This window comes from Tigriopus californicus, chromosome 1, assembly GCF_007210705.1.
Source record: "Tigriopus californicus strain San Diego chromosome 1, Tcal_SD_v2.1, whole genome shotgun sequence".
Taxonomy (NCBI): domain Eukaryota; kingdom Metazoa; phylum Arthropoda; class Copepoda; order Harpacticoida; family Harpacticidae; genus Tigriopus; species Tigriopus californicus.
The window spans coordinates 3,451,966-3,464,154 of record NC_081440.1 but is presented as its reverse complement, the minus strand read 5'-3'; the positions used below and the strand labels follow the sequence as shown (position 1 = coordinate 3,464,154).

At 39.1% G+C, this 12,189-nt stretch overlaps 1 protein-coding gene across 1 annotated transcript in view; it reads left to right on the top strand.

Moving 5' to 3' along the window:
• Nucleotides 1-2,508: 2,508 nt before the first annotated feature.
• Nucleotides 2,509-12,189, top strand: part of LOC131880798 (thyrotropin-releasing hormone receptor-like) — a 14,120-nt gene continuing 4,439 nt past the window's right edge. Inside the window, exons 1-2 of the mRNA XM_059227506.1 lie at nucleotides 2,509-3,393; nucleotides 6,799-7,083. Of these exons, the coding sequence (XP_059083489.1) occupies nucleotides 2,947-3,393; nucleotides 6,799-7,083 (732 nt within the window). The 5' untranslated portion in view covers nucleotides 2,509-2,946. The remainder of the gene's footprint in view (nucleotides 3,394-6,798; nucleotides 7,084-12,189) is intronic.

Genomic DNA, 12,189 nt, shown 5'->3' with positions numbered 1-12,189 from the left:
TTGATATTAACCAATTCAAAATTCGCTTGTGTCCCTCTGATTCGAGATAAAAGATTGTATAAGTGATTGAGCGCCCAAGTCGTCCCTAATCAGCCTTAACAAGGTGCTTTGGATTATTCCAGAGGCCTTGGCAAGAAACTGTGGAAATGTGCCGGACCGGCTTTCTTTTGACCTTGTCATTCACTGACGATATGACAGCCTTTGTGCCTTTCCTCATTTTCCCTCTTCCTGCAGTTCCCTAAAGCCTGAAAAAGAGATTTGGCCTTGTACCCAAAGGTTTTTAACACCTTCAAGTCCTTGGCAAAGGCTATCGGTTTGATGCACCATAACTTCGTGAGCAACATAATGTGGATGGTTGAGAGCAATGAATTTGTTTATTTGAGGATTATTTCAGCTGCGCTATTTAATGATTACTGTAAAATTTTAAGACCAAGTAAAGGGCACAAGATGAGAGCTTTATATTAATCTTTTTTGAAGAAAACATTTCATTGAAGTCTCTCACCTATCACATCAAACCATTCCATGCACCAAAATAAAATCAATTTACTCCCATTCCTGAAGGCTTGTCTCGTGTCTAAAAACTGAACAAATTGACATGTTTTGCTCTGTTCTCATATTTTCTTTTTTCTCCCCTTTTCTCGCCCCTTCCTTTGTCATAATTCGAACTTGGATGTTTCCCTTGGAATTTTCAATTTGTTTTGTATTCTTCCAACTCATGTTACGTTGTTGCCATTAGTGACTATCAATGTCCACTATATCTTGACAAGGTCATGATGAAAGCAAGCTTTTGCTGACCCAGAACCTGAAGAATTACATTGAATTACATGCTTATGAAACATTGGAAGATGTAAAACCAAAAGACGAGATGCTGACAGTATCTCATCATGACCAAAATGTTCCTGAAATAAATCTATATTGCGCTGGATACCATGCGTCTCTCAAATTTCTTCTTTACGGAACCTCATGGTGAAAAGTTACGCTCTCTGAGTTTAGTACGTAACTGTAGTAGATAACAGAATGAGTAGTATGCCTCATTTCTTGCGGCAATTACACGTACTTGCCAATCTAACATGTTGTTCCAAATCAAAGCTACGTACTTTCTTAAAAAGAGGCCATGGGAATGTTAAGGTTGCAAAATATTTATGAGACCCTCATCAGGAATTGAGCCTAACCAGTTCAAGCCAGTTTCTAATCTCGATTCTCGCAAAAGGGTTGCATTATTCGAAGCTCGCCTGATCTGAATAGGTCGGGCTAAAAACGTTTCCCAGAGCAAAAACAGTGATCTCGACAGATGAGAACCATCCTGTGCAAAGTAAACATCCTACTCAAGGCCTTTTGCGATTCAGTCACATTTTGCTCTTACTCTGCAACAATGTCAAAAATACCATTTCCAGGAATGCAATGGGTACAATCCAGACGCATAACTTGAATAACAATACTCAACAAAAGCTATTGTGAAGATTTAGCTTGCCAGTGATTTTGGTAAGGCCTTTGATGAGAGCAAGGCCTTTGCCTGATCCTTCTTTTTGGCCGACACTTGATCTTGTGAGCGATCAGAGTGGAGTGGTTCTTTGACAGTTGTGGCCTTTACTCGCATGGTCTTAATCCAAATCTGGTTAAATCCGATGAGCCACCACTTCTAATCCTTCAGTGGTGGTTTCAGCCTGGGCCTGATCAATCTCAATCCTTTTGGGTAGCTAGTAACCTTTGTCTTGTTTTGTTTCTTTATTTCCTTTTTGACGGATTAATTTCTAAATTTGGAACACTCTTTGTTCTGAAAACACGCTCCAACTAATCCCATCAGATTTTGTTTCAGACTCAAAAACGGCGGATTTTGGGAGGGAGCAAGATCGGTCGCCAAACGATCGAGCCGAAGAATGTGATGACTGGGTAGATACAATTTTGAAATTAAGTGCTTTGAAAAAGTTAATCTTTTGCTGAATTTGGTCAGATCTTCCAGAAAATTGTATTTGAATTCCAATCAAGGGCATTCTGAAGAAAACTTTTTCCCGGAATTCAACTAACATGGCTTTGGAATTGTGAAAACACCTTTGAAGCGCTTCAACGTAATAATCCAATTTGTTTTATCAAAGTTGAGGTTCAAACAAGACTGTCAAATTTGTTCCATTACCCATCTTAAGTGATTCTAGGCATGTTCCAAAGTTTGTGAAATAGAGCGAAAATGCTTAATGGGCACACGATGAACCAAGGTACTTCAAGTACCAGCCATCCAAAAATGGATTATTTCCAAAAGGTACGAACACATCCGATCCCAATTGGTCCACCAGTCCAGGTTTAATGCTAACCCCCTCTGGTCCCAGGAGCCTGGAAATGCGCTTGTGGGAGCATCGTCGGCACGGAAACCGCGCCAGACGGATCTCTACCACGGATTTCCACGGGAGTGCGAGCTCGATTTGATGGGGAAAGCACTCGTTGATCCCTGGTTCCCAAGCAGAACTCGCGTGGAACTCGTGTGTCCTCGTCGGGTACGAAATTGCACGGATCGAGTCGTTTCTGACTCGCGAGAGCCAGTCTTGAATTCTGATTGAATTAGTCCAGAAGTAATCGTTCTTCGCTCTTTCGACCTTTTGTTTGAGTGAGACTTCCGGAGAAATCTAATCGGATCTTCTTATCCACTTGCGGATGAGACCGGCGGAGTCGATGTAGGCCCGTTTTCCCTCAAGAGTGAGTTCTGTGTGGGAACGCCAATCTCATTGAGATTCAACTCGGAGGCCGGCTTGTCATCTGTCCGAATTCAAAGTGGACATTGTTCTTGGCTGAAGAAGCCTCGTGAAATTTTGTGGACGAGATTTGCATAGCAAGTCTGGAGCAGAGCTGTCAAACCAAGATTGCCCGCCACTGCAGTGCTGTTCCTAGTTAGCTCGCCAAAGGAGACGAAAAGTGCGTTCCTTTGTTCCACATCATCAAGGAAACGAGACCTCGACAATGACTGCAGACAATCTTACCTTGGGAGCCAATCTCTCGGCCGCCGAATGGGAGCTCCTGAAGGATTGCCCTGAATATGGCGAGGCCGAGCAGAGGCTCTTGGATGGTCTGAGTTTCTGGTTAGAGGGCCTGGTCCAAACCACTATTGCGATCAGTGGGATCATCTTTAACATCTTCTCTAGCCTCATCCTGGCCTCGAAAGATATGCGGAACTCGTTCAACCTCCTGCTCATTGCCCTGGGCTGCTTCGATTGCTTCTACTTATTTGGCTCGATTCTTGAGAGCTTCAGGAAGAGCTTCCATCTGGCAACGAGTGTCCATACCCTTCTCTTTCCGTACGTTCTCTTCCCGGGTCAGATGATCTCCATGACAGCCTCCGTTTTGATGACCGTGGCCATTGCCATGGAACGATATGTGGCAGTCCATTATCCACTCGACTACAACCAGGTAACCCAAAAGCATTTTCCGCCCGGAAACTTGATCCATAACGCATTGAGAGCTTTCCAAAGATGATTGATCCCAACCAAAGGGCTTTTTTGTGTACCATTTTGGTCGGAGGAACTCTACATGCCAAAGAGCCTCTATTCCGAACCGAACACTCTCTTTTTTTTTAATCCAACTCCGTTAGCAACACGCATTTTAGAAGCATACGGATCGTATTGCACGTCTGTTGTATGAGGGTTATACACGCATGTGTGCAAATGAGACCTTGATCTCGCAGGAAAGTGTCCGTCCATCGCTTTAGGAGATCTCTGAGTGTCAAAGCACTTCGCCCTCTCTTGCCGTGTTAAGTCAACAGACCCATTCTCACTCACCTCATCAAACCCTTTTGGCTCCATCCAGTCGACTAAATGCTGGATTTGACCTTCATTCGACCAGCCTCAGACTAATCTTGGTTGGATCTAAGCAAACAGAAACTCAAAAAGAAAGTGTTCGAGAGTCACCTCAATCAGTCAAGTTCCTCAAGAGTCAAGAGTTTTCTACCTAGATATACACTATATGTGCAAGTATAGAGCATACTTTTCTATAGCTATCAAGATACCCGAGTCGAATTTATATTTATGGAAATTGGAGTGCTGAGTGCTGGTAAATTTCATTTCAAGTAGAGCTGAATGTGGTCTCAATTTCCTCGACGTATTCGATGATTCGACACGAGAGACCCGACCAGCAGAAAATTTCAACGGCTAGATATTGAAATAAGCCTTAACAGGGTTGGTACTGACAAACGTGGCCCCCCAAAAAGGTAATTCAAAACAGAGATTTGTTTTTATTTGAAATCAAAATGTTCTAATTCTGATAAATTCTGATACCACTCAGTACGTAGACGAAAGTAGTTATTCACTACAAATCCTTGATCAATGAAGTAATCAGGGTATTTTTAAATGTAGATGTTCAGATTTATATCAGCATTATAACAAAAATGAGATGGGGAAGTATCTTTATGAAATAAGGTCCCATCATTATAAAATACGTTCATAAGAGACTTGGTCCACAGAATCAAATTGGAAAATGGCATTGAACATATTGCAAAATTAACTTTGAAATGTCAATGTCCATTGTAAGGAACCGGTATGTTGTGCAAACTCTCGCAAAATCCACAATTTGCCAATAAAATGATGGATTTTAGCTGTGTACAAACCTTCTGTACAAAGATAAAATCAAGCTGAGCACATTCAAAAGAGACTCTCTGGGTGTGCCAAAACCAATTAAGAACTCACTTTTCGTCAATGACCCGCAATCTAATAAAAAAAAACGCCATTTACGAGTCAATGTTATACATTGAGGTACCATGCCAAGCTTCAAATTATGCATTTCCTCAAAGCAAAGACAATATTCTAGAAATGCGCATAAGACCAAAGCAACCATCACTTACTATCATAAAGTTAAGTTTTTTACAACATGAGTTGAAATGGAGAATTTGCGAGGTTCTCAAGCTAACAAAAACGGTTCATTTCCTTGTTCTCAAACTAATCCGATATACACTACATCTGTATTGTTGTATCCAATTTGTTTGGGAAAATGGGACAGGCTTTTCTTATGCTGAAGTTTTGGGGTGCATTGAAGGAAGTTTCGCGTCAAAGGAGGGTTCCGATGCATAAATGTTGCACAGAGGTCATGCTTTGTAATGTATGTGCTCTTTGGTATTAAAACAAGGACCGCTTTTGCACTTGGGACTTAAATGTGATACAAATCCTATTGTTGACTTGGAACTACAAGATTCAAAGGAAAAAAACAGCCAAAGAGGAGATGAATAGTCAACTAACATTTCATGAAAAGTTTCCTTTTGGGAAGCAGCTTTTAGTAACTCAGAAAGCTTTATTGCGTCTCATCAAATTGACTGATTATGCTTGTAAGTCTTTTCTTAGAACTCTGAACCAATTACTTTCCATCCAAGACTTTCGACATTATGACTCTCAGAAATATGTCCGTGAATTGAATGCCATACAGATGTGTGAGCAATTGAAAGTCATTCTGTTTGTTATGAACGGGTTTGCAATATCCTGTTTCATTGCAAGGTTTGGATGCTTGAAATTTTCACTGGACAGACTTTCATGGACAAGTTGGTTGAAGTTTGCTGGTTCACAATGGACAAAGCCAAAGTCATGTTTTGTTTTGTTTTCAATTGGCAGCCCTCTTTGTGTCAGGTCCATTAAAATTGAAAGCATGTCATTGAAAAAGCTTTTGCATATTTGAACGGTTAATGCATAAACAATTAGCTCAATTCAATTGTCCAAATCTGACCAAATCTGTCCTTTCCACTACTCAATGTTTGGTGCTACCTACAATAAAGTCGAGGCGTGTCTAAAGCTGGAACCTTGCCCATTCATCTTGGATCATTTTTGTGGAACAAAGGTCTTCGAATCAAAAGCATCAAGATCACCAAGCGCTTGATTCCTCATCAAAATACATTCAACCTTCAATACCCAAACCGCAAAAAAGTACCTAAAAACGTTCATTTCACCTTCCTCAGAAAGATATTTTCATCTTTTTAATATGCCCACCCTTATTTTGTTGGCTCAACTGATCCTCATCAATCTCTGCACTGTACATGAGGTAAAGCTATTCCAGAGGGGATAAAAGCTTGTCAAGTAAGAACAAACGTGTTACAAGAAAACAGGCTCAATGGCCTTTTTGGCCTTATTTTTCCTTAAAGAAACTTTTGTGGTCATCCCACCATAATTTTCTTTCATAGATAACATTACAATTGTCCAGGTGGTATCTAGAATGAAAGTATGTCTTGGTTAGTTGGAAAGAAGTGTTGGAAGTATCGGAAAAGTGTTTCCAAACCTTGGAACAACGCAGTACAGTAAATAGAACCATTTCTTGTTTCTGTTTAGCCCATGTTTTAGAAAACCACAAAAATGTTTTCTGGGTGAAGTAATACGGTTCAGAAGTAAGTCATTAGTTTTACTAATGCTATTTGATTTGAATTGCTAAGAATCTAAAATAGATATTTCATTGTAACTATTTCCTTTGGTTTTGCTCAAAGTTGAATATAACATCATGAAAAAATGTACAATTAAACATAAGTAAAGACATTTTCCGACTCCTATTTATATCTTCGCATGGCCTGTGGACTCAAGCATCGTTGTTTTCCAACCTCTAAGAAGCTCCCTATATCGTATGTTCACAGTCATGTCTTCTGGAATATAAAATTGAATGTATACTGCACTAAGGCGTCATCAAGGTGTCAAATATTATGGTTATTGCTTCCTTCCCCCTTACCTTCAAATGGGACCATGTCATGCCAATATCAGCTTAATCACGTTTTCCCACCAAACGAACATCATTGAGATTTGGAGTTGGGGGGTGTATTAATCGGTTTGTTCCATATTCCACCTTCTCTTCTAGTCAATGAATGATGAACATGCCACCTTACGAAGAGTCTTGAAGTATGTGGTCCCGGTGTCACTGTTTTCGGTGGTGGTAAATTTGCCCAAATTCTTTGAGGCTGAGATCCAATGGATTGACGATCCACGAACCAATGAGACCATTCCAGCCTTGAAAGTGTCGGATTTGAGGATCAATGTTCACTACGTCACCTACTACAATCATTACTTCAGGCTCTTGTTTTTGGGAATCATTCCATTTGGACTTCTGGTGTTCTTTAATACAAAGATCTACCAAGACATTCAGGTGAGTCCACACAGTCAATGAAATGCAGCCTTTTTTAAATGTTAGGGTAGTTCAGGGACATCACATTAAATATCAGAAGACGTGCTTGGAGGTCAGAACTAGATTGGGTCAAGACCCAAATCAGCCATCTTTATTTGCCCTTCTGATAGTTGTGCATATAAATTAGTTTCCTTTTCCTTTGCCTCAAAGGATAATTCGCTTGTAAATTTTTATACGTTGTACAATCTGACATGACCAAAAGTCGCAGTAACGGTTATCATTATTATTATCATAATTACCACAAAGACGGGCAGTTTTCGACATTTCATGATCATCTTCCTCAATCTTTGGGCCACCGCTCAAAAGATCAGTTAAGTCAGCCATTGTTTTTCAGCGTATCTGGTCTTTGGAAGGCCAGAGTGGCAGGCTCGGACTTGCTACCAAAAGTACATTTTAGCTCCAAACGAAGAACTGAGCCACCAAATCTCGCTCTGCAATGCAGTATGCAGTTCTGAATTGAGGGAGTTGGAGGAATATTTGCCAACATTATGCGGGGATTACTGCTAAGCTTGCTGGGCGTGTACATTATGGTCTGGTATATAGTAATGATGCCACTTGATCACCATTCGAGTATTACTGTACTACTGGATCTGACATTTCAAATATATCGTCGTAGTTTCTCTAAAAATACATAGTACACAGCCTCTTCGATTTTAATGAGTTCTCCCCAGTAACATATACCCAGAACACTTTGGAAATGTTTGCTCAAACGCCAAAACTTCCATTTGTGTTATTCTTTGTTAAGGCAACAAAAGCACGTTTTTTTTTGTAAAAATGTAAACATGGTTCTTCGATACATTTTTTTATGAAATTTCAATTAAAAACGTAGCTCAAATGTTACAAATGTTCAATGCAATGTAAATGCTCAAATGTTCAAAAGTCGCAGTTGTATCAAATTTGATCCCAGTACGCTCGGGGTATGCCTTAAAGCATTTTTTTTTCTTTTTTGGTTTGGTTTTGCCAAGAAAAATATTATGCCTTTTTTACTGTACAAAACATAGATAAAAACATGTTTAATTTTCGGAAGAATGCCGAAAAAGCTACAGATAGTTTTTAAAGTCACTTAAAACTTACATAAAATGAACTTTTTATCATTATTATGTCATGCATGTCATATGCAGTAACAATTAATTTTGATATTCAAGTATAGCTAATTTCTATCAATGTTGAATAAAGTCGTTTCTATACCTAGAAGGTAATTGCAAAAAGTGACAAAAGAAGTTGTCGAATGCATTGGATTAATATTTCAAATATGGAACCAGGATTTCATTTTTAAGAAAAAGCTCTTTATAAGAATTTAGTGAGGTCCATAAACCTAACCAGTAACATGGCATTTAATGAACTCCATACGGGATGTCACTTTTCATTTTTCATAATATCCTTGTAAATGGTGATACCAGGTGTGCTTCAAGGGATCATTAGCCTAATCCCCGACGTGCAATGAATCCCCAGAAGCTTTAAACTAATTACTTTGTAATGGAAATGGAGTAGGCCTTTTGCAAGGACTAGTGGTTGTGTTTGGCTTTCCTATATTCCTCAATACTTCATCGAGAACTGCATAAATATCTCTTGATAGAAATGCCAATTTCGCATCGTTTCCTTGATGTGAGGAAAGGCTATCAAAATAGCTCGAGGTAAAAGCAAGCTTATAAGGCAATTAGCACTCATCGATCAAACATCCCGCTTATTACATTTGGTAGTTAAGGTTGATGTATACATCTAGTATTTCTTGAGACATTAGGAAAGTGAAGATAGTTTTGCTTTTCATGCGTAAAATCGCAAGCATTTGGCCTGAGATCAAATACACATCTGACATTGGGTGTCTTGGCCCATTTCCCCTGGAGGAATGCAACTTTGTCACCTAGGTGAAGTTACTATTTCTTTTTAGTAGCGAAGAGAATAGCAATAAAATGGTCTAAAATTCCTCGGCAAATTTCCAGGCCTCGAAAACTGAGACTAATAGGCCCCATTAACTATGAGCTCTTTAGGGTAGGAAATTGTCGACTGCATCAGGTCGTCTTTTTAGGCAAATGTTGGAACAAGGGATGTATCAGCAAAAATGACAACACTGTTGTTATTTCTTGACGGTTGGCACCTCAGCATCCTGATCTTCCTGATGGAGGGGAGTTTTTTTTTTTATCATTGTGCTAATCTTGCATGAAAAGGTCAAATCCATAAACGAGTAAATTAACAACAAAACTGACAACGTTCAATTGAAACGCCATTTTTCATTGTGCCCAGAACTCCCTTTGGTGTTATGCGGCTTGTAATTAGAGATAAGAGTTTCAGAGATCAAAATCTGGATGGCAGGGATAATGTTCATGAATATTACAATAAATTGTATTTAAATCAATCGTCCATCAGTCTTTGTGATTCTTTGTGATGCGCTATGCGCATTTATCACAGGATAAGTTCACAATCTTACAATACAATAGCCAACTCTATTCTCTGTTCAGTCATAAATGGCCATACTACCTTTATTCATAGTATTGAAACTCCTGAAGCTACATAATTTCAAAAATCCAAATTGGAATCTTTTGGCTCAATGTTTGACCTTATCTTAACAATAACCAGGGTATACTATAAGACACCAGAACTCTGCTAAATCAAAGCCAGACCCCTGCCAACTCAAATTAGATAATAGAGAGTGTCTGGTGACCAAGATACGAACATGGAAGCAATATTAGACTTTTGTATGTTTTATTTTTGATATTGTTTGCCTTTGCTGGAAGTGATAATCTGGCAACACTTTGAGAATATAAGATACAGCCACCAATGGCAGTTACCTGTATACTACAATGTGCTACCGACTCTTTTATTTGCTTGCATTGTAATACCATTAGGCCTCTTACGCTGCACGAAATATGTTTTAGTTTCTGAACTTTCGAGGGCGCTTTGTCGTTCAGCCTCTACCAAATAAAGGGCCGATTGGGCCAATTCCTTGTTATTGAATTATAATGCGTTTGTGTTGTTTTTGATCAATTCTATCAAATTCTTATTTTCAATTAGTGCCTCGGGTCACATAATGTCCGGAAAAGAAATTGCGTTCAAAGCAAGACAAGAGCAGTTTATGTAGCAATCTACCGTGCCTCCTCCCGTTTTTTTTGGGCCGTGTGACGTTGCAAGTAAGGCCCTTATAGCACGGTGCGTTTCCCTTCCAACTAACATGCCCCTCGTATTGGAATACGTTGCTTCAGCAAGTCGGTTAAAGAGTTCGGGCGAAATTTTGAAAAGGGAGAAAAGCACTAGAAATGAGTATGAAGTTATGAAACCGTGCCTTACGCCGAATAAATCACGTGTATTTTCATTGAACTTTCCATAAGGGCTTCAGAGATTTGGTATTTAATGTTTACTGTTAGAATACCAAAAATAATATTAGCACAAATGATTCTAAAAGAAATTGACTCTTTTTGGGGTTGGTAACCCTGCCAGAATTATGCTACTGATTCTTGAGAAATTCTAGTGATCCACTTTCCCAAGGGAAATTTTGCGCTCATAAACGTAAACCTTTTAAGATCTCATTTCCAATGAGTAGAGAAGCTCCTTGATAAAATATCTTTCCTTGGTGCATATGGCAACGCTGAAGATTATCCGATCTGGAAGAGCTGGTTTTCATTAGTTCAATTGCTTGTCTACGTGTCTGGCAATCACGCTCTCTTTTATCTTTTTTTTTTTTATTTCTTGCCAGAGCGGACTTAAAAAAGTTCAAATTATCTGCAAAGCCTTCAACAAAGCCCGAATTTTGTGTATTCTAAAACCAAGTTCAATTTCACGACTTCTTGATAATTCTTTTTAGGCATTGAATAACTTTCTCGGAAACTTACTTCTATAATGAACTTAATGCGCTTTGTACCAATTTTGGCCTGTCAAGAACATAACACATCCTTCTTGTTCCTTCAGTATGTGCCTATTTTGGAATATGTGTACTACAATAGCTTCAACACAATTTCTCAAGGGAATCATGGAAGACTGCACAAAATGAAGGCTACACCAATGTTGGGTGAATTAATAATTGAATAACCGACACTTTGTGATATTAGATGACGGGTAAAGTGTCCTTGAGGATAGAAAGTGTAAAGCGATCAAGCCCTATGGAACCCATTAATGTTAAAAGCCCACGTGGAATGCAATAATGTCCGTTCGATCAAAGGTGAACCGAAATTGAAGGATCCTCGACATTGTTGAGACGAAAGAAGGCAATTGGTTTCGAAATTTGAGAATTTCAACCCAAGTGTCTCTTTAACAACCCTCCAACGAGGATTTGAAAGCATTCATGATTTGTCGTCTGTGCCCAAAGGATGTCACTACTTATTCAAGGCTTAATGAAATTAGGCGAGGCCTTGAAAGAAAAAGGCAGATGTTTCCAAGTGGAAGGAACTAACTTTTCGGGGAACTCTGATTATTAACGCCTTATCTCACAAACTTGAACGACAAAAGGCCATGCCATTTGGCCTTTTTTCTAGAGAGCGAAACCTCCCAACTCTTTAAAAAGACAAAGGAAGCTGCAGGTAATACGACTAGCCTTGCGGTTGTGTATGAGTGAAACAAACTTGTCAAACTTTTCCAACGGGCGTGCAAAAAACGACTTCAGCACAAGAAGTTAAAATAGACATTCTTCTCTCTTCCAATGAAGAAATAACATAGGCATCCTCGTGTTTAATTATGCTTTGAAAATCAAATTTGATACCATTCACAAGGTCCTTCCGTTGTGTTGATAGGACAGAGAAAGAGTAGAGTAACATTTCGTAAGACCCGTCGATCATACGAATTTGTCCTTAATTGCAAATGATCACTGTTTATGGGATTTTATTGAACATGACTTCAGAACCCACCCCTGAAAATACCAACCATTTGTTATTATTGCATTGATACATTCATCTGAAGCTATTCATCATCCCTTCCTAAATCTGTTAATGCTCACTGTAAGTTTGATATAAATCAAGATTTGACCAATGATCCTGGACTTTCAGAAAGTGGGGGAGAGGAATGTTTGAATAGAATTGGTCTTTGAATGTGGTGCTTATATAATTGATATACCCATTACAGATCTGGAAACATTTTGAAATT